Source organism: Diplotaxodon limnothrissa, linkage group LG2 (assembly GCF_057381915.1).
Source record: "Diplotaxodon limnothrissa isolate DT_005_m linkage group LG2, D_limnothrissa_male_GT1.1, whole genome shotgun sequence".
NCBI classification, from domain to species: domain Eukaryota; kingdom Metazoa; phylum Chordata; class Actinopteri; order Cichliformes; family Cichlidae; genus Diplotaxodon; species Diplotaxodon limnothrissa.
This window is the reverse complement of record NC_140597.1, coordinates 26,668,079-26,690,233: the sequence shown is the minus strand read 5'-3', so window position 1 is coordinate 26,690,233 and position 22,155 is coordinate 26,668,079. Positions and strand designations below refer to the sequence as shown.

The 22,155-nt window shown below is 40.3% G+C and overlaps 3 protein-coding genes across 4 annotated transcripts; 1 reads left to right on the top strand and 2 right to left on the bottom strand.

The window, feature by feature from the left end:
- Nucleotides 1-1,038: 1,038 nt before the first annotated feature.
- On the bottom strand, nucleotides 1,039-7,604 carry faf2 (Fas associated factor family member 2). Its single transcript, XM_085369377.1, has 11 exons — nucleotides 7,532-7,604; nucleotides 6,624-6,692; nucleotides 6,391-6,525; nucleotides 6,038-6,114; nucleotides 5,807-5,945; nucleotides 5,618-5,703; nucleotides 5,296-5,387; nucleotides 4,639-4,816; nucleotides 2,723-2,894; nucleotides 2,493-2,636; nucleotides 1,039-2,245 (listed from the first exon to the last, which is right to left on the bottom strand). Exons 1-11 carry the CDS (start codon nucleotides 7,592-7,594, stop codon nucleotides 2,063-2,065), a joined length of 1,338 nt encoding a protein of 445 aa, XP_085225503.1. The 5' UTR covers nucleotides 7,595-7,604; the 3' UTR covers nucleotides 1,039-2,062.
- A 1,170-nt stretch (nucleotides 7,605-8,774) lies between these two features.
- Nucleotides 8,775-11,221, bottom strand: pin4 (protein (peptidylprolyl cis/trans isomerase) NIMA-interacting, 4 (parvulin)). The gene is made up of 4 exons (XM_085369366.1): nucleotides 11,084-11,221; nucleotides 10,843-10,910; nucleotides 9,691-9,810; nucleotides 8,775-9,317 (listed from the first exon to the last, which is right to left on the bottom strand). Exons 1-4 carry the CDS (start codon nucleotides 11,118-11,120, stop codon nucleotides 9,159-9,161), a joined length of 384 nt encoding a protein of 127 aa, XP_085225492.1. The 5' UTR covers nucleotides 11,121-11,221; the 3' UTR covers nucleotides 8,775-9,158.
- A 566-nt stretch (nucleotides 11,222-11,787) lies between these two features.
- On the top strand, nucleotides 11,788-15,127 carry nek12 (NIMA-related kinase 12). Of its 2 annotated transcripts, none has more exons than XM_085369355.1 (2): nucleotides 11,788-12,886; nucleotides 14,931-15,127. In XM_085369355.1, the coding sequence occupies exons 1-2, from the start codon at nucleotides 11,788-11,790 to the stop codon at nucleotides 15,125-15,127; spliced, it is 1,296 nt and encodes a 431-aa protein (XP_085225481.1). The 2 variants fall into 2 exon arrangements, with proteins under 2 accessions (XP_085225481.1, XP_085225473.1); XM_085369347.1 differs by having other exon boundaries at nucleotides 11,788-12,904.
- Nucleotides 15,128-22,155: the final 7,028 nt, after the last annotated feature.

Below are 22,155 nucleotides of genomic sequence, written 5' to 3'. Positions count from 1 at the left end.
ACTTATTTCAGTGTAGTACTGTACCTGCCTATCAGGCTCTTGCTCTCAGTGTATCAATATCTTAAAAATATATTGTTCACATATAGATTACCTTAATTCATGTTAATGTTAGCACTGTTCTTTTTGGAGTAAATATTTAATTGACAATATCCAGTTACCCTATTAATTAAAAAGAACCTCCCATTAAGGCCTAGGTAATGAAGTAATTTTTAACGACAATTGAGAATAGAGTCTTGTAGTCTTTCTGTTAAGAGTTATTGAATAATCTCACAGCTTGTGTGGTGGAAAACTGTGTTCCAATAAGCAGCTAAAATTTATTTAGGATTTGTGATCGATTGCTCCGTAGACGCCATTTATTGTTTACCAATGATTTTTCTTTTTTTGCTGTGGTGGGATAGTGGTTTACTGTTCTTACTCTCCTTGGCCTCTAGGGGCCCTCGCCTGAACACCAGACTACCCACCCACCAACAGAGCCAGGGGCATGTGTTCTGTGTTAGGCAGATATTTTGCTTTGGTACTTGCACATTTACAGTTACCTCATTTTTTCCATGTTTGTATTGGGGCGGGTGGGAGGGGGAGAAAACAACTAATATATATTATATATAGGAAATGGTTCTTATTAATGTTATAATTTTTCATTCCATTGGAATCATATAGTTTGTAGCATTTAACATAACTAGTTAGTGTATTATATATATACACATCTGTATACTGTTTGAAATTTTTAAGATTTGTACTTTTTTTAAATGAAAAGTTGCTAGTTATGCTTTACCAAGTAGTGCAATCATATTTTTTTTTAATTGTTGTGGCTGATTTGAGAGGGTTGTTCACTAATAAATGTATGATGTATACCAATATCACAACTGTCATCTGACTCGCTATTCAAGGTTGGGGGGATATATGGCTCATTGTACTTTAAATAACATCAGGTCATTCTAAAAAAAAAAGAAGAGAGAAATAAGATCTCATCACTGCATGCAAGTGTTGTTCATTCTCAATAAACCCACATTTTTAAAATGTTTTTAATTTATAGTTGGAAAATTACATCTTTACATGAGCCCATTTAGATGTTACAGGCGAACAGGCATCTATGAGTAACCACAGGCACACTATGAGCAGACTCGCACTATACTAGATAAAGCCACATGTAAAAGCTGTGGCTTCTTGTTAAATAATGTATCTTTGAACTTCATGAGCTTGCGGCAGTCTGCTTTACATAGTAACCAATCTGCATTTGGTCATTTCATGACACAAAGGAGTCAAACAAAACATATGGTAAATTTAGGGATTTTAAATAGCTAACTTATGTACAGGTCATGGCTCATTTATAACAGGGTTCCCATTTATCCTCAAAGTCCAAAACCACTAACCTGCTCCCTGAAGTAGGTACATTTGTTCTTCAAACCACATGGATTAACAATCACAGCGGTAACAAACCCAACTCAGACTGATTTTGTTGTGCTCATTAGTCAGTGTGAGGGGAAACAAACTCAAGGCGAAAGGATGTTGGATGGGGACAAGGATCAAACATCAAAACTTTGACCAAAAAAAAAAGTTAGCTAAGGAAACACACCATCATAGAAATCTCCATTCTGCATCCTCAATGTAACTATTAACACATTCTGGTGGGTCAAATGCCCACAAAAGAACGACTGGGTTATGATTCTGGTGTTGCACAAAGCTATTGTGCTGTTTCAGAACATTTCATTAGATGATTAATCTGGTGCTGCAACAAATACTGGTGTGAAAGAACACGAATTAACCGGGGCAAGTACAAGTGATGGAAATCAAACTCTGTCCACACAGATGAGTTCAAGGAAGGACTTCAAGAAATATTTATTTGATAAAATTCAAGACTTTCCAGGCTATTGGGAACCCTGTAAACACAACCAAACAAGGACTAGAGATGTAGGGTGGTTTAATTTTTTTTTTCCAGGTTAGGGTTTTATCTCAATGATCCCTTATGCATAATGGCCATTGAACAAAATATGAAAAAAGAAAAAAAGGATGGGTTGGTGTCAGAGGAAAATGTTTCCTCGCTGTAGAAGAGGTATGTTATCTATTAATCGTCCGTAAGGTCCTGAACAAAAAGCACCTCGGAGCGGCTGAGTCCTGCCTCTTTCAGCGTGGGTGGGTTGGGCTGCTCTTCAGTGGGAAGGCAGGGCAAGACTCGGCGAGGGAAGTTTGTAACTATCTGAAACTTCTCTGGAGTTTCTTTCAAAGAGAATAGGAAATCGTGTATTACCTGTGAAAGAAAAATAACAAAATGACGCTTTCATAATGAAACAAGAGAAGAAACTTTTTTCTAATAACATGAAATTATGTAAAAATTAATTTGTTGACTACTGAATTACTGCAATTAGATGAGAAAACCAAATAAGGAAGCTAAACCATGTGGCTACACAACATCATTTACTAGAAACCTGACACTTTGCCAAAACAATTATTAAAAGTAGATAAATTAAGCAAGGGCAAATGGGAGTGATGCTCACCGTCAGAGACTGGCCAAACAGGAATCGCCTCTCTACTCGTGTATCGTTGGGCAGCTTGAACACTATTTTGACACTTTCAGGATCATCTGCAGGAGGCTCTGGAGGAAGACATTCCGACTTCCTCTCCTTCTCCTCTTCAAGTGTCTGGAAAAGTGACAACATTAATCAGAAACTCAGAATGCAAACATGAAAAAAATCTCTTATTTCCATCAATGCAAAACAGGACTCACTCGTCGTCTCCGCTCTTCAGCAAGAGCACTCTGTCGGACCTTCTCCTCCTCTTGCCTCTTCTGCTCCTGCTCCTCCCTTTTCTTTCGTTCCTTCTCCTGGTCGGCACGGAGCGAAGCCAGATAGGCCTCATCCTGCTGCTGCCTTAGCACTTGGGTCTGGTTCCTCTCCTCGCTGAAACAAAAAGGTGACGTCTTTATCCGACACAAAGTGAGGCATTAAGCAGTGAATGATATACTATTGTTTTGTGTATATCCGCAAATGCCGGCCATGTCGATATCTCTGACTACCACATCTACATCTACACATCATTGTCCATGCCATAATAAGCTGTGGTCATTAAATTAGCCTTGTGTCCTTGTCCTTGCACTTCAATTAAATTAAACAATATGGGCCTCCTACCAAAACAAACATGGGTGTTTTTCAGAAATTGGACTTTTCCATTTTCATTCATCTACTAACAAAACTGACCTTTGGAAATCCTTCTAAGGCAAAAATATGTGTACACTTCTCTGTATTAATATTATATTTTGGGGTTATATCACCTCCTACTGGTTGGGCATGCTCTGAACAACATCTAAGTTGTGTTTTTGGATTCTCATGTGCACACTTATTTGAGAAAGGGGAAACTGTTTTAAAAAAAATATTAGTGTATGTGTGGACTAGGTCTAAGGCAGAAGTACTTCACACACCAGTGGTCAAAGGAGCTTGCAAAGAAAAGCGTCTGGACTTCTTTAAGTTGCTTGAAGACGTTTCACCTCTCATCCGAGAAGCTTCTTCAGTTCTAAGGTCAAATGGTGGAGAGTCCCAGATATAAACCTAGTGGGAGCATCCCCCCAAAGAGGGACAAAAGGACCCCCTGATGATCCTCTAATCGCCTGAGCCAAGGTGTGAAATTGGGTGTGGGTCCCAAGCAGCCATCAGCATCGAGGATGCCAATGTTCACATTTTGAACAGAGAGGACAGATGGTTTGAAAGAGGAGTGAAAGAAGTCATCTATGTCCACTGTGAGCAACCATCTTTGAACAGAGGCGGGGGTTTACGACTCCAACTGTCTGCCATCTATAATCCAGTTTTGAGTTCCCTCCCCAGACGCCTGAACGCCCACTCACATCCTGGGCCATCTGACCTCAGGAATTCGGTGGGGATAAGGTGGGGCCAGGTTTCACAATGAGCTCACCCGAAACCCTGGCTGATTGGGACCCACACCCAGTTTCACACCTTGGCTAAGGCGACTAGAGGATCATCAGGGGGTCCTTTTGTCCCTCTGCGGGGGGATGCTCCCACTAGGTTTAAATCTGGGACTCCCCACCATTTGACCTTAGAACTGAAGAAGCTTCTCGGATGAGAGGTGAAACGTCTTCAAGCAACTTAAAGAAGTCCAGACGCTTTTCTTTGCAAGCTCCTTTGACTACGATGACCTGGATGACTGAGAACCTTCACAGACATTTCACACACAAGTGACTGACAGTTGGCAAACAACCAATCAGCACTCAAAAGGCGAGCCCACAGGGCTTCGATTAGCTTTTACGATGAGCTTAACTAGTTGCCTATTATCTTTTTTCACAAACATCACAATGGTCAGTTTTGCCTTCAGTAATCAGGGGAAAGAAAGTGATGAAATAATTTGTGATGGTCACACTTCAATCAAAACTATCACACAATTAAAGTTAAACATAAACAGAGAGCAGTTTTGCTCACGGGGTTAATGGACGACCATATGTCACAAGGCTGAATACAGCGGCTTAGGTTTGAGTTCAACCCAGAGCCCTTTACTCTCTCTCTCATTTCCTGTCTACTCTCCACTACTACACTGTCGAATGAAGGCAAAGACCCCAAAACATAATGGGGTTTTTTAAGTGTCGAGAAGATCTTTTAAAGTCATGCAAGTCAGTGTTAGTTAATCAATTTTCTGTACCGTTCAAGGCGCTCTGACATTAGATATGTTTGGTTAGCATCCATGATGAACGTCAGCTGGTTGATAAGGTCCTCTGGCTGAATGAGACCCTCGAGCCTGCCGACCACTGTCATCTTGCGATCCTTCAGCATTATCATGGCCAGGAATGGGTAGGTGTTCTCTCGCAACGCTTGGGACACTTAAAAAGAAATTACACTGTCAAATCTCCTGTAATAACAGTGACACTACATTTTAATTAAAAGTCAGTTCACACCAAGCACAAATGGACAAACGAATCCTACCTCATCGAACATGTGGCAGCTCACAGGCAAATCATTTCTATTCAAATTAGGCTTTAAACCCTTCACTGCCAGCTCAAAGCAATAAAAGGGATTTTGTTGCTTCTCCAAGCATCAAAAATGACATTACAGACTCAGCATGTGACCGTTTCTAGAAACAACATCTCCATTAATGATGATTAATAAAACTGCACATGGATGTTCAAACTGAGCGTTTTTTTATTACAACTAGACCGCCTCCACACAACAAAGATGGTGCTCTCTTTTCTTATCATTCTTTAAGTCAAAAACAAGGAGGGCACTTCCTCACTTCAACCTGTTTTATACTTTATTTCCCATTTATCACAGCAACTCAGTAATAAGCAACAAACATGCATACCTCTGTAGCCCTCAGGCTTGCTTGTTGAACATGCCCAAAAGAGCATTCGTGTGTTGAGGAAGGTAATGACCTCTTCAGTACATAATGTGGAGCTGGAATGTGACAAATCAGGACCATAAAAACATGTTTTTTATGTGTATATGCTTAGAACAAATAAATTGTTAATTAATTGTTAATAAAGAAAGGATGTGTCTTTACATCATGCAGCAAAAAGCAAGCAGATGTACCTGTACACCAGCAACTGTACAACACATGCATCAGACAGTATGGGACCTATAGTGGCTACAGGTGATGTGGGCATAAAAAAAAAAAAAAACTATACCGGCAAAACTCGTCAGTGTCTTGATGATCGTCTCCGTGAAGGTACACTAATAGGTAGCGGAGCTCCCTTTTGGCATCGTTCAGTGCCTACAAGTATCACAATAAGCAAAGGCGGTTTTATCTTTTAAGCTGTCTTAACATCACTTCAGAAACGAAAATATACTTTTATCATCCATATCCATGTTCTCACCTGGCTGTATGTTCCCTGGTAAAAGACAGGGTGTGCCTGCCCATACTTCTCCTCAAAACTATGAATGAAAGACACAACGTCTCCAACGGGGTCTGTCACACGACCACGAGGATCAGGCCTGATGAACCGCAGGGCGAGCCTTGGAACAAAAAACATTTTATATAATAGTTGCAATCAGGAATTTTGCTTTATGCAGCAACTGTGAGTTAAAAACCTAAAGGCTCTAATTACCTGAATATGTCCAGAAGTGTGTAATATGTAAATCTGAATGGTAGCATTATCAAATAGTAACTCCATCCTAGTAACCCCTGAAAAGAAACACCAGTGCAATCCATCACACCTTAAACATTGCCAAAATGAGAGATTCTCTATCTTTTTAACTATAAAACACAACTAAAAACTACAAAATCACTTAGACTGAACATTTGTTCAAAGACACTTAAAGGTTACACACGTAATATTACACACAGCATATAAGTAGCACTATTTCCAAGAGAAACAGGTGAAGTATGTGCCAGAGTTGAAAAGAATCTAGTATGCCATTTTTGTATAGTGAAACAATAGATACCAGTCTCCAGACCTACCCTGGGTTGTGGCCTTGACACGATGTAACTATATACTCTATGATCTGCTGTATTGACCTGAAGTGGTCTGGATGGTGGAGGGTTAAACACACTGGGAACTCCTTCCTGCTCGTTAAGCCTGTCTTGTACTGCAGCCTGAAATAAACAAATGTTTAAGCCAGTTGTTCTTATTTCAGCAGTCATATGTATATTAAGTCAATAGAAAATCATAAAAAAAAGCATGTCTCCTGTACCTCTATGTTCCAATTGTGTTGCTCTAATGTTCGACGACATTGGTCCATTGATTCCAAACCGGTTAAATCCTATTAAAAAAACAACAACAAACAAACAGAAAAAACCCCCGAAAGATTAAAAAGACCATAGGTGGACTATAAAAGAAGAAAATTGTCGTCTCTAAGCTTGGATTGTCTCTCACAAATTCTTCATTAAGAATGAGCAACAATGACACAATAATAGTCTGAATCGCCTATCTTATTTAGTGTCCTTTAACGGGGTTTGGGGAGGAATTTGACCTCGAAAACAAGATAAATCATCTAGAGAACAAAGCACGATGGTATGTAATGTTAATTCAAGTGGTTCCAACAGTTAGCTTACCAACGGCCAAAGAAAGCTAGAGCAGGCTACAAATGGAGATGGAGCAATATCGCATGTATTTGGTTTATTATCATATAATGACAGAGTGACTTCGCGTAGCTACAACTATTGTGTGGCTCAGAAACTTCAGTGGCAGCTGTGCTAATGTTAACTCAGCAAGTGTTATGTAGGGAGCGTCAATGAAAAGCTAGCCTCAGCCCAAGTTGACGTTGAGTCAAAAATGACATTAAACACCAGGTAATGGTGGAACGGACTGACCTAGCTGGAGTGTTTATACCCGCGTGAGAGCCGCGCGACAAATATATAAACGTTTAAAGTCTGCTAACTTGTTAGCCAGCCTAGCTAGTGTTCGCTAGCTTCGCTAACGTTAGCTCTGACTCAAGTTGACGGGTGAGGGCTGGGGGTAACGTTATCGAAGTTGACTGTGCAAAAAAGCGTTGAAACATGCGGGCCACACTACGTTCACACCCTGTTACTATCGACGACAGAGCATCGCCACACGAGGTCTCAAACGGGCACGAGTTGAGGCGGAATATCAGCTGTCTACCTGAAATTGGAGGAGTTTTTCAGTCTGCGCCTGGGATAATTCTGGCTCCTCTGGCGCCGCCATCTTACCTCGCCAATCATCTAGCAAGGCCTAACAACGTCAACTGTCTTTTCCTGATTCCAGCCGTGCAGGCGCGAGCTGCGCGGGCTGCTGCCGCCTAGCGGTTTGGATGTATTTGAGCACCTCATTATGGCACCCATGAAAGAAGTTTTTGTTTTCCATTGAAAGGAAAAGCAAAAGTACAAAAATGTTCATTTACTCAAGCTTTATTCCATTTATTTGTTTATAAAATACTAAAATTCACTGACTTCTTCATCAACATACACCACTGATGTGCAGTACAGTAATAACTTAGCCAATTCCATATGCACTAATGCACAATAACAAGTCAGATGGTCGCTCTTCTCCTTAGTCTGGAGGACGCCGGATCCATGTTTTCCAAAAGAAACTTGAAATTTCAATTAATCACACAACACCTTTCTGCTTTGCCATTTAAAATGTAATTTGGCACAATGAAGAATGTGCTGTCTCTGGATCATGTTCACATATGCTTCTTCTTTGAATGATTGAGCTTTAACCTTCATTTGTGCATGGCACAGGGAACTGTGTTCAGAGACAGTGATTTCTGAAAGTGTTCTTGAGGTCATGCAGTGATTTCCATCTAATGATCATGCTTGTTTATAATGTAGTGTCGATGCAGAGCTTAAAGATAATGGCTATCCCATACTGATTTTCAACCTTGTTCTTTGCACAAAGATTTTCCAGATTCTTTGATTTTTAAGACCTTATTATGCACGGCAGATGATAAAATATTCAAAGTCTTTACAATTTTTCTTTTCAAGTCTTTTGAAGATTGGTGAACATCTGCCCCCTATCCTTCTGAAAAACCCAAGAAAATTTACAGCCTGTTTTGAGCCAAGAAACGCCCTGGACTGTATATCATATATTTACAGTCTGTTCACTTGAGATTTAGCATGCAGTCCAATTCTTGATGATAAGGTGGGAGTCTACCAGACTGTCCATCCATATACACTACTGATGTGCAGTACAGTAATAACTCTGCTTCAAGGGTTCGTGTTTTAGCATGCATCTTTTATACATTTTTACACAATTCTGATGATTTATAATTCATGTGACGTTCTCTATAATTAAAATGTTCTCTATAATGAAACTCTTCTTCGGGATACACAATAATAGAAACTCCTACATTAACACTCAATCATCCAATATTCACACCCACTGAAGAATTTCCTTTTTTACTATGGTAATTTTATTTATGGAAGCGAAGAATTAAAAGACATCACGTTAAAGAAAAATAAATCCCCTTTTCTAAAAGATAATAAGGCATTAGATCTTTTTCAATAATGAGTCTAACTTCTAGCAGTCTTGTTATACCCTCTCAGTCATACCAGTAAACTTCTTTATTACATAAATGCATATCTTCTCCCTCAAGTTAAATTTTCAGTATGGCAAGCACATTTATCACAGACAAATCTGACAGAATTCTACATCAATGTTTTTTTATTCTCATGTGTTTTGAAAAATATAAGAAAATCATCAGAAGTTTAGGAATATAGCACATTGGGGAATTTACATGTCTTGATTTCAAGTGTTGAACTGGCCCGAGTTACTTTTTCCCCTCTATCATAATGATGTGGTACCCAAATTTTGTCTTGACAGGAGGGTCTGTGTAGACTGGTTTATCCATGGAGCTGACAGGGAGGGCGAATGCTGCATCCTGGAAAGGTCCGACCATCGATCCTCGCGTCATCCACCCTAGATCACCCTGTGACAAACAAACATAAAAGTCATGAAGAGATCACATGATATGCATCTGGGGAAATGCAAAAAGCAATCTGTAAACATTTCTATTAGTTTGGATTTCGTTTGCTCTAATATAATCCAAATGTCAATTATCAAATGGTTAAGAGAAAGGACTAAAATGGATAGATTTCTGCCAGAGCCAAGAAAAACTCTCAACAATGACCTCATCTAAGCCACGTACTGTGTAATATGATAACTAAGGAATCATATGACAAATTTTCCATGGTTACGTTACTTCTGACTGGGATGATTTCAGTTAAACATTATAAACAAACTGAGACTGTCAATAAAGGGAAACTAACACCGCACATCTGATTATGAGTGCAAGCGCTTACTCCTTGTCTGGCTTTGTCTTCACTATACTGTGTAGCTACTTCACTGAAACGAACTCCAGCCTTCAGTTTCTCCATTGCTTCCATGCATTTTCCATGTTTTTCACACAGGATATGCCGGACCTGCGGAAAAAAAAACAAAAACAGATGATTCTGCTTGACTTGTGGGAGAGAAATGTTGTCCCACTCTTGTCTGATATATGATTCTAGCTGCCCGATAGCCCTGAGTCTTTTTTATTTTTCATTTCACAATGTGTTAAATGTTTTGCAGTTTGCAGTAGTATGCAGTTTAGCATTCTCTCACAAGCCTTTCCCTCGAAAACACACACTAGATGGAAGCACACTTTGGTCTAAAAACCTGTATATACCTTTCAGCATTGATGGTGCCTTTCCAGATGTGCGAGCTCCCAAGGAGTGCACTGTTGTACCCCCAAGCCATCAGAGAAGCTAGTGTTAGAGACGAGTGATGATATAACAAGCTGGATGGTCGCTCTTTGTCTTTAGTTCAGCATCCATGTTTTCCAAAAATAAAAAAAATATTCATGTTTCTATTCGTCTCAACCCAGAACGGTTTTCCACTTTCCCTCGGTCCATTTTAAGCGAGCGAGGGAAGTTCTGGATCATGTTCACATGACTTCTTCTTTGCATGACAGAGCCAGTGATTTCCATGACAGAATCAAGCCTTTTTTTCAACGTTATGCCTCCTGAGGGCTCGAAGATTGCAGCCCTTGTGCACAGAGATTTCTCCACATCAAAAGATTCAGATTTTGATATTATTGGTACTAAATTTTGATGTTTAGTTAAGTTTATGAAGTGCTTTTTCACAGAATATTTTTTAACAGAAAACCTTTTTTTTTTTTTAACAAAAACGTTTAACAACAGTCTCTCTGAATGTACCTAAATAAGGCGGGAATTATATACTGTGCAAAGGATAATTATTAAAAAGACAAGAAAAGGCAACAATTGTTCAGACATTTCTGTTAAAGCAGGAAGGTTTGGATTATTAAAATAGCATCGTACGGGACACTGCACGCGACATGGACTCGTTCATCTGTGCTCTCCTTTCAACTCCCCCAAAAGTCACATTTTTGTTGGGAAGGGAATGAAATCTGTCATTAATGTTGCAGTTAAGCTTTGTCTTCAATGTAACGTTACCTTGACAGCGGTCCCTCCTTTTGGGCCTTTTTCTTTCTTGTCGGTGTCTGCACTCCCTGAAGCAGCTCCTACATAGTGACAAGGTGGCAGATGAACACACCACAGCACCCGTTAAACCCATTAAAACTGCACTGTAGTAGTAACCGTTGTGATAAAGGCGCTTCTGGGATCACATGGAAAAGTTATTAGCTGACTTTAATTATAGAATACATATACAGTTAGTAAGTTATAGGACACTAACCTTTACCACCCTTTCCCCCTTTTCCCTTTGGTGGCATTTCAGGCTAACGTGCACTTATAACTCAACAATAATCAATGAGAAATAACAGTTACAGATCAAACACTTGCTATGTTGTGATTAGCATGCGCATAAACCTGCGCAGAGAACCCAAACTCTTCTTCTTCTTTCGCCACTCGTTGGTAGATCAAAGATTCTTGACACAATATACCGCCATCTACTGTATAGAACCATAAACGCGGTTCATTCATGTACAAGCTAATGAGATGTTTCTTCCTTTTCTTATGAGACAGTACCAATGACTGTTTTTTTTACAGTCATTCGACGGCACTCAATGTTATCCCCTTTGCCAACATAAAGGCTCACGCATGCACAGCGAGCTTTAATATTTTGATTTATTAATAAATTCATATTGTCGAACCACAGTTTAAATAGTTTTAACATTAAAGGTTTTTTTTTTTAAAGTTTGTGCAGGGCAGAGGTAATGAAACAGGTGCTAAATAAAGAAAACAGTGTGTCCATTTAGAAACCACACTAATGCTTGGACTCGCATGTGTAACTCTCACACCCCGACGCCGCTGACTGGCCCCATACCCATTCTCACAGCGTCATGGGTCACTATGGAAACGTAATGAACACAAACGGCTCGTGACGTGCGGGCTGCAGTCTGGGTGTTTCCTCTGTGTTTTTGTTTCTATGACACAAATATGGAGAAGTACGAGAGGGTCTTGCGGTTGGGCAGCGGAGGAGCGGCAGACGTGTTTCTCATGAGGCACGTAGAGCGGAAGTGCCTGTACGCGGTGAAGAGGATAAAGGCGGAGACCACGAGGAGGGCAAAAACGCAGAGGGCCATTCTCCACGAAGCTGAAATTATCAAAAGGCTGGTGCATCCTCACGTTGTGAAATGCAGCGAGGCCTTTGTGAACTCCGACGATGGGTTCGTTTACATTGTGATGAGCTACTGCGATGGAGGGACTTTGGATGACAGAGTAAAGGAGAGGAAGCCAGGGGAGTTCTTCACAGAGCACACTGTGATGGGCTGGTTTGTCCAGGTCGCTATGGCTGTAAATTACATACACACAGCCAAAATACTTCACAGGGACATCAAACCCTCTAATGTGCTGCTGACAAAGCAAGGTGTGGTAAAGTTAGGCGATTTTGGCATATCCAGAATAATGACTAACACAGCCGATATGGCTTCCACATGTGTTGGGACACCCAGCTACCTAAGTCCTGAGCTTTGCCAGGACATCCCGTACAGCTGCAAGTCTGACATCTGGGCTCTTGGTTGTCTCCTGTATGAGCTCTGTGCTCTCAGGCCTGCTTTTGCAGCCACAAATCTCCTGAGTCTGTTCAATAAGATCACCAAAGGAGAATACCACCCGGTGCCTGACTTGTTCTCAGATAGTATTTCCTCATTAATCCAGAGCATGCTCAACCTCAATCCGGACAACAGGCCCAGTGCTGCTTGTATACTTAGCAGTGCCTATGTGCGAGATCACCTGCAATCTATCAAAGACACACAGACAGATTGCTCCACGCCTGTGGCTCACATTAATGTGGAATTTAGAAAAGAAGACATCAACACAACACTTCAACCCTGTTTCGCCAGTCAGTCCTACTCTTGGGAAGAGAAAGAACAAAGTATGGATGTCAGTTTCTCCTCTGCAGATGTAGAGGAGGAAGATGAACAGAACCAATCCCACTATCCTGAGGATTTTGATGATGATGGAAGTTTGTCTTCTCTGGAGGGACAAAGTAAACAATCTGGGTTGGCAATGAGGAGCAATTCTGCTGAGTCCATTGGTAATGCGTCCCTCCAATGTCCATAAGTATTCAGACATTGGGCATATGACATTTAAAAAAAACATTAAAACACCACAGTGGATTTTATATCCGGCAATCATGATGTGACTGACAGGCCAACTTTAGGTTTAAATCAGAGTTTAACAAAAAACATTAACTCTTTAGGAATTAGAAACATTTTTATAAACAGTCTTCCATTTTCAAAGGCTTGAAAGTAACTGGAAAATTCACCGATGAGTAATTTAATAGCCCAGTGAGGCTTTGTGTTATTCTATGACAAATAAATGACGTAAAAGATTCATAGGCTGTCATTAGGTTGAAAAAACCCAAAATATGTCTATAAACAAAAAATTGGGAATTGCCAGATCAGTTATGTAGTACTGTCCTAACAAGAATTAATGTACTGGCCAGCTCAGCATGAGAAAAAGCCTGAGAGACCACAAAGAAAACTAAAGTGGATGATCACACAGGTCTTTCTGAGGTTGAGAAAAACTACTTCACAACATTGAATGACGTTAAGAATACTCTTGAGAGGGCAGGTGTGTCACTGCCAAAATCTACAATTAAGAAATGGCTTTGTAAATGGAAACACTGCAGGTGTAAAACAAGCTGAAAACCTTTTACGCTAAAGGACAGGAATGCCAGATTAGAGTCTGTCAAAAAAAACCCCATCTAAACGAGTCTGCACAATTCTGTAAAAGGAATCTGTGGATCAATTACGGAGAAGGAGAGAAAAAGCTCATGATCCAAAGCATACCGCATCATCTGTCAAGCATGGCGGAGGCAGCGTTATGGCATTGACACATGTGGCCGCCGGTGGAATCGGGTCTCAGGGGTTTATTGATGCTGTGACTGCTAATGGAAGTAGCAGGATGAACTGCAGGTGTTCAAATCAAACCAAAGCAAAGTGCAAAAGCAACCCAAGAGTTCAGTCACCTGATTTCAACTCAGTAGAGCAGCTTTTCAGTTAATGAAGACAAAGCTGAATGCAGATAAACCCACTTATCATCTCAATGATGATATTCACAGGTTATGGACTTCATGTACTCATTGGCTGTATTAAAAGTAAACCTTATATTTAAAGTTAGTTTGGGCCTTTGGAAATGGTAATATTGTGGCTAAATTTCTTGATTTAAAGCTGAATCACTTCAGTCACATATTGTTAATTGTTCATTGAGCAACTTCTATCAAATCCTAAACTTTTTTTTGTTAGATCTTATAGTGAACTGATTAGCCTAACGTAAGAACTATCTGGGGCTATGGTTATTGTCTGAACACTGTCAAAACACATTTGTAACATTTATGTAGAAGTGTGTGTGTTATCAAGCAAAATATTATTTCTTCAACTGTTTCAGCTTCTTAAATCTGAGAATTTCTGGTGGCACTTTAGGGATCAATAGTCAGTGTGTAGTTTCATGACAGCAGCATAGTAAAAGTGGAATAACCCAGAAATTACCAAACAATACAGTGATTATTGTTTAAGGCCAGAAAAATGTGAAATTCCATTTTTAGTTATTTAGTTATTATTACAGATCTTTTACAGCAGCAGCATCAAAGTGCAACATGTCTACCGTTATCTGTTCCAACTTAATAATGTCAGAGGTGGTACAGTGGTTAGCAGTGTGGCCATGCACCAAAAAGGTCTTTGTGACAGCTGGGATAAGAAAAATATGGATGGATGGATGGATTAATAATGTAGACAGTTTGGGGGGAAATGAAAACACTACAATGTGTTCTGAGAAAGATGCTAGACTTTTTTCAGCTACTTACCAACATTGTGTTAAATAGCTGATTCCTCTGCTAAAAGGGATAGATGAACAGAATGATCAACTGATAAACTGAGGGAAAACCTGCTTTTCCAGTGGGACCTTCTGTTCATCTGTGATGTGTGAAAACGAAACAATCCACTACTGGTGATCAAAACAATGTGTGAAAGATGTTAACAGCTCTCCTATATCAGGTCTGTTGAGAATAAACCGACTTACAACGCCATTATTAAAACCAAACGTGTGTCATCCCTTGAATCTTGTTTTTTTTTTTCCAGCGATCCCTGACACTTCAGAACAAGTTGACTATCCAGATGACTTTGAGGAAATTGAGGACAAGGACGATGATGAAGGAGACTGTGTGCACGCTGACGCTGCTCAGCAGCCACACGATGAAGCTCTGGTGGAAGAGTTTCAGCTCTGCGATGCTGGAGGTTTGACCATTACACTGAAAGTGCTGAAGGAGAAGGGGTAAAGAGACAATGCATTGTTAAAATAAAACAGTGTTAAATAACGGGACCTTTGACGCTGAACCTATTTTAAAAGTGCCTGGCTTGATAAAAGCTTTATACGCCTCAGTTTGAAAAGGACGCGAGGCCTCCTGTCAGCGGTCTTATAGCACATTTCCCCTCCATAAGAGACCCTTTTGGGATAAATAAGTTCCTTTTACTGCTGGATGATGTTCAAAACACTTGGTGGGGCTAAAGAGAACAAATAGTTGTGTTGTGGCTGCTCAGCTGTGTGATAAATGCTGAATGAATGTGATGCATTATGGCCACAGAAGTGAAGGTGAAGTTTTACAATTTTATACATTTTGTAGATGCAGTTTGATATTGTTTTCTTATGGAGGATGAAACACCAGCAATGACTTTTGAATGCTTTCCAAAAGCAGCAGTGGACATTTGGAAGTGGATGTTAAACGTTAATACACAACTTTCAATATCAGGCTTCTATCTGTTTGTGTATTTGTGTCTTTATCCTATTACTTTCAATGCTTTGTCTTTTGTGTTATTACATAATATATGTGAAATGACACGGCCTTTCTACCAGCTATTTCTTAACCTCTGCTTCATTATATGGCACGCATTTGTTCAGAGGAAGTATGTGGTGCACGATGCTGGTCATAAAGTTAACCATGATAACATATGAGCGCAGAAAATATTGCAGGAATTGCAAAGAGACATAATGGGTAAACTGCTTAGAAGTCAAAGGTCTGCAAATAACGCAAGACCTGCCAGGAAACATTATTATCATCACTCGGTGCGCGACTTTAAACTTGATTGCATTCAGGATTCAAAAGGCCCCACAGTGAATGTTAGAGCTCCTTATCTTTCTGTGTTCAACTCAATGAGCTCATTGTTTTTGCTAAAACTGACTATGCAGCAAACCAGTAACTGACATTAAAAACATTATGGTATTTTTTTTTTCCATCTCCGAATCCACGCAAACTCCTGTGACGCACGCCATTTACATTATTTGAAGATTTTAAGGCGTCTTTTTCCTGTCAGTCACAATGCTTAAGCAATGATGTTTACATGCAAATGCTCTTCACTCATCTTACATGTCATTCGTAGCTTAGTCATACTGGCAGCGAAAAGAAAAACAAAGTGTGAGCCAAATATGGCAGCATGAAAAATTGGTGGCAAAAAGGGCAACGCAAGTGTGGTGTTTATATTTGCTGAAAAGCTAGGATCTACCTAAAGCATTTGCTCGCTGTGGGTAAAAGCTGTAATCTGGGACGGCACTGATTCAGCTTTCTGTTACTTTTTAATTTGAACGTTTTAATCAAACGTTCAAATTAAAAAGTAACAGAAAGCCCAGTGCTGACTGGCAGAGCGCACACATAGCAACACCCTCCTTCATTGTCTCAGCATTATACCGAGCAGGCACTACTGAACGCTGTGTTTCCTGTGATCGTGTCTGTTAAGAAAGAAAAAAAATAAAGTGAAACCGCATATCTAAGATTCGATATATAAAAAAAATCATAATAAGGAGCTTCATAATGCTCACACTTTATTTGACGCTTTCAAAGTCATGTTATTTTGTGTTATTAAGGTGTGCGCAACATTATTACATCAACCTGGTGTCATGTGCTCACTAGCCACTTCATTAGGTACACATCACTAGTAGTGGGTGATTCTTCGTGCAGCATTCTTCAGCTGTTGCAAATTTGATGACTGGACATGCATCGCGTGAAATTCCTGTTCCATCACATCCCAAAGGTACTCAACTGGATTGACATCTGTTGCCCGTTAAGGCCACTTGAGTACACTGGACTCATTGTCACATTTAACAAACCAGTTTGTGACGATTTAAGCTTTGTGACATGGCAAATTATCTGCTGGACGCAGCTTTCAGGCGATGGGTACACTGTGGTCATACAGTAGCAGTAACAATACTCAAGTATGCTTCTTCTTCTTTCAGCTGCTCCCTTTAGAGGTTACCGCAGTCGATTATCTGCCTCCATCTCATCCTAGCCTTAGCATTCTCTTCTGTCACACCAACCCTCTGCATGCCCTCCCTCACTAGATACATGGATTTTCTCAGTGTTTTTTTGCTCCTGCCTGGCAGCTCCGTATTCAACAACCTTTGTCAAAAATATCCACTATCCCTCCTTTGCACATGGCCAAATCATCTCAGTCTCAAATCTCTAACTTTGTCTCTAGTCTGCTCAACCGGACCTGTACCACTGGTGTACTCATCATTAAAATCTAAATACCTTCTACTCCGCAACCAAATTCCATTTTTTTGTTTGTGCAACAGTCTCCAGACCATACATAATAGCAGGTGTCACTACCATCTTGTAAACCTTCCCTTTCATACTTGCTGTCCCCTACAGTGGGGCAAAAAAGTATTTAGTCAGCCACCGATTGTGCAAGTTCCCCCACCTAAAATGATGACAGAGGTCAGTAATTTGCACCAGAGGTACACTTCAACTGTGAGAGACAGAATGTGAAAAAAAAATCCATGAATCCACATGGTAGGATTTGTAAAGAATTTATTCGTAAATCAGGGTGGAAAATAAGTATTTGGTCAATAACAAAAATACAACTCAATACTTTGTAACATAACCTTTGTTGGCAATAACAGAGGTCAAACGTCTACTATAGGTCTTTACCAGGTTTGCACACACAGTAGCTGGTATTTTGGCCCATTCCTCCATGCAGATCTTCTCGAGAGCAGTGATGTTTTGGGGCTGTCGCCGAGCAACACGGACTTTCAACTCCCGCCACAGGTTTTCTATGGGGTTGAGGTCTGGAGACTGGCTAGGCCACTCCAGGACTTTCAAATGCTTCTTACGGAGTCACTCCTTTGTTGCCCGGGCGGTGTGTTTTGGATCATTGTCATGTTGGAAGACCCAGCCTCGTTTCATCTTCAAAGTTCTCACTGATGGAAGGAGGTTTTGGCTCAAAATCCCACGATACATGGCCCCATTCATTCTGTCCTTAACACGGATCAGTCGTCCTGTCCCCTTGGCAGAAAAACAGCCCCATAGCATGATGTTTCCACCCCCATGCTTCACAGTAGGTATGGTGTTCTTGGGATGCAACTCAGTATTCTTCTTCCTCCAAACACGACGAGTTGAGTTTATACCAAAAAGTTCTACTTTGGTTTCATCTGACCACATGACATTCTCCCAATCCTCTGCTGTATCATCCATGTGCTCTCTGGCAAACTTCAGACGGGCCTGGACATGCACTGGCTTCAGCAGCCGAACACGTCTGGCACTGCGGGATTTGATTCCCTGCCGTTGTAGTGTGTTACTGATGGTGACCTTTGTTACTTTGGTCCCAGCTCTCTGCAGGTCATTCACCAGGTCCCCCCGTGTGGTTCTGGGATCTTTGCTCACCGTTCTCATGATCATTTTGACCCCATGGGATGAGATCTTGCGTGGAGCCCCAGATCGAGGGAGATTATCAGTGGTCTTGTATGTCTTCCATTTTCTGATGATTGCTCCCACAGTTGATTTTTTCACACCAAGCTGCTTGCCTATTGTAGATTCACTCTTCCCAGTCTGGTGCAGGTCTACAATACTTTTCCTGGTGTCCTTCGAAAGCTCTTTGGCCTTGGCCATGGCGGAGTGTGGAGTCTGACTGTTTGAGGCTGTGGACAGGTGTCTTTTATACAGATGATGAGTTCAAACAGGTGCCATTCATACAGGTAACGAGTGGGGGACAGTAAAGCTTCTTACAGAAGACGTTACAGGTCTGTGAGAGCCAGAGATTTTCCTTGTTTGAGGTGACCAAATACTTATTTTCCACCCAAAAATTTACAAAAAAATACACATGGTAGGATTCTTTACAAATCCTACCATGTGGATTCATGGATTTTTTTTTTCACATTCTGTCTCTCACAGTTGAAGTGTACCTCTGGTGCAAATTACTGACCTCTGTCATCATTTTAAGTGGGGGAACTTGCACAATCGGTGGCTGACTAAATACTTTTTTGCCCCACTGTATATGACAAATCACCCCAAAGACTCGTTTCCACCCATTTAATCCCACCTGCATTCTCTTCTTTACCTCTCTTGTTCCTTTGAATAGTTGAACCCAGGTATTTGAACTCAAATCTTCAAGCTGTGAAGTTTGTTTAAATGATGCTCAGTTAGCCACCAGTGTGTGAATGCGAGAGTGAATGAATAGTGGCATTGTAAAGCGCTTTGGGTGCCTTGAAAAGCGCTGTATAAATCCAATCCATTATTATTATTATTATTAGCCGTAAGGGGCTCAAAGTGGGCCAAGAAAACATCTCCCACACCATTACACTACCACCACCAGCCTCAACCATTGATACAAGACAGGATGGATCCATGCTTTCATGTTGTTTACGCGTAATTTGGATCCTACCATCTGAAAGTTGGATTTTTCCAATGGTCTACTTTTCACCACTGGTGATTGTGGGTGAACTGTAACCTCGGTTTTCTTTTCTTAGCTAGAAGCAGTGGCACCCAGTCTTCTGTTTATGTAGTGCCCATCAAGGTGGGAAGCAGATGGGCTACAACAGAAGGCATGCAACTAAGTTGTCACTACAGAGTTGTGCAGAGGAAAATCTCGGCATAACTGTGCTGTAACGACTGGGTGTTTCATATCGGCTCAAAGTAGTCTGTAACTCCTTAATTGTTAAGGAGTTACCACCATGTTTATACATAGTCCCCTCTTCTGTAGGCTGAAAGAGTGGAATAATTCAAATTTTTAGACAATTGATTTCTCCACAGTCGGATTATTATAGTGTGTTTTTTTAAAACGATTTCTTCAACAATTAAGCTGGTTTGGTATTTGCATATGGAAGCAGTTGCGGTATCGACGCAAGTGAAACAGACTGTACGTGAGCTCCAAAATAATAGGAGTGGCCAAGTCAATCATTCGGTACTTTCTAAGGAAGTCTGAAGAAGACAGCAGGGACTGATGATCACATTTCCATGGTAAAGAAAGAAAAAAACACTTCTCACCATCCAGTGAAGTGAATCACAATCTCCAAAAGAATCATCATTTAAGAAATTAATATGGAAAGATTCAACACAAAAAAAAGCACAATCAGCTTAAAAAACAGGACAGGCAGATTTGTCACAGCCAGAAAAATCTTTAGACAGATAATGAGGTCAACCTCCTTTTGTTGCTGAAGGAAAAGAAATGTACTATTCTGCAGTAGCCAAGTCAATTATCTGATTCAAGCTGAGCAAATTACCTTTTTATTTGTTGAGGACAAAACTGAAGACAGAAAGACAGCTGACGACAACTGCAGTATAGGTCTGGTAAAACACTACAAAGCAGGATGTCCAAATGGGTTTCATACTTTAGAGTCGGTCATTGTCTAAGAAATAAACTATTAACTTCTGATTAAGTTAATTTGAGCCCTAAGCTAAGTGACGAATTCTTGACATTTCCTACCAGGAGGAGGAGGCATCAGGACAAACCCAGCACAAGCTGGAAATATTACAGTTGGGGTCAGAAGTTTAGATTGTCTTGTCATAGGCGTGAATGTAATGGGAATTTAGGGATTTTATTTTAGTAATTTCTTTGAACTGTTCTTTTTTCGGGTTGGAATGATTACACAGTGTATATATTTAGTGACCTTTAAAAAAGCACTGTGTGAACAACTTTGAATTTATTTTGGATTTTCGCTCATGCCAGGGTTAAAAGTACAGATACACGCCTAAATACACAGTCAGCTGCCTTCATGAGTCAGACCCAGATAAGCAGCAGAAAATAGATATGGATAGAGCTCATGAAACCTTGAATGACTATTGCAATCTTTCGTGGATCAAACCATATATTGAACAGAAGAATTAGCTGAATTGTCATAGCAGCCTGCAATTTGTGATTATTTCAGACAGGTTCAGTTTTGTTGCAAGTACAAATGAGGGACAAAAAACTGCCTTATTATGATGTTATTTTATCATAAGGGGACAAATCAACTGTCATGCCACAATAATTCATCAATTATAGCATTAGCATTCAACATGTACGTTTTTACATTGCATTTGTCACCTCTGTGTTTTTCCTCAAAGCAACAGTCATCAAAGCAAGTTTTAAAATTCAGGAATATCAAACACAATCTTAAAATGACCCTTTGGTGACCTATTATATAAACACGTCAACAGCTAATCCTTTTTTGATATCACGAAGACGCCCAGGCGCTCAGATCATACGGATAACACTGTCATCGATGGTGCTGGGCCTGCTGTAACAGAGCAGACAGGTAATGTAAAGCTAACTGCCACTAACTCATTTCACTAACCACTATCTCGTTACATTTTCAAGAAGATGGTAGAGAGTGAGTTTTCCCCGCCATCTTTCTGAAAGTGTAATGAGCTTTGAATGTGCCAAATTCAAGGTGGAATGTTGTCTCAACGGAAAGATTCACCTTTTATCAGCACACGATCTTTTCATGAGCTAACCAAGGTTTTCCGAGCTCGCAGTCAGCAGTCTCAAGTTCACCCACAGTAACTTCGCCATCGCAACATAAAGGTCCCGCTCTGAGATGACAGACACAAGTGAATTGTTCCATTAGTAAATACTGTACACACAAATGCAGCGTTGGCAATATTTTCCTTTCTGAAACCCCACACCACAAAAAAGGGGAGAACCAGGTAGACAGATCATGAATGAAGTCATGGGTCAGTGTTAAAAAACCTGCTACAAACCTTTTATTTTCCTCACACTACTGACACACAATTTGTTTATGAATTGGAACAATGAGTCTCGAAAGCCAACAATTTATGTATTTCATTTCATGGTTTTGAAAGACATCTCGAAACGCATCCTCACTCTAAATATACTGCTTTAACCTCCTAAGACCTGGACTCTTTCATGGCTTGCGTTTTTAATTTCTCTTTGATATTTGGGCTGATTGGGACCTGATGAATGTAAAAGCAAAGAATTACCTGATTTCTTTTTTTTTTTTTTTTTTTACCTGATTTTTGTTTCTAAGAAAAATGAGAGCCACATATAAGGATATTCGTTTAAAACTTCGATAGGACAGTAGCAGTATAATGTCCTCATA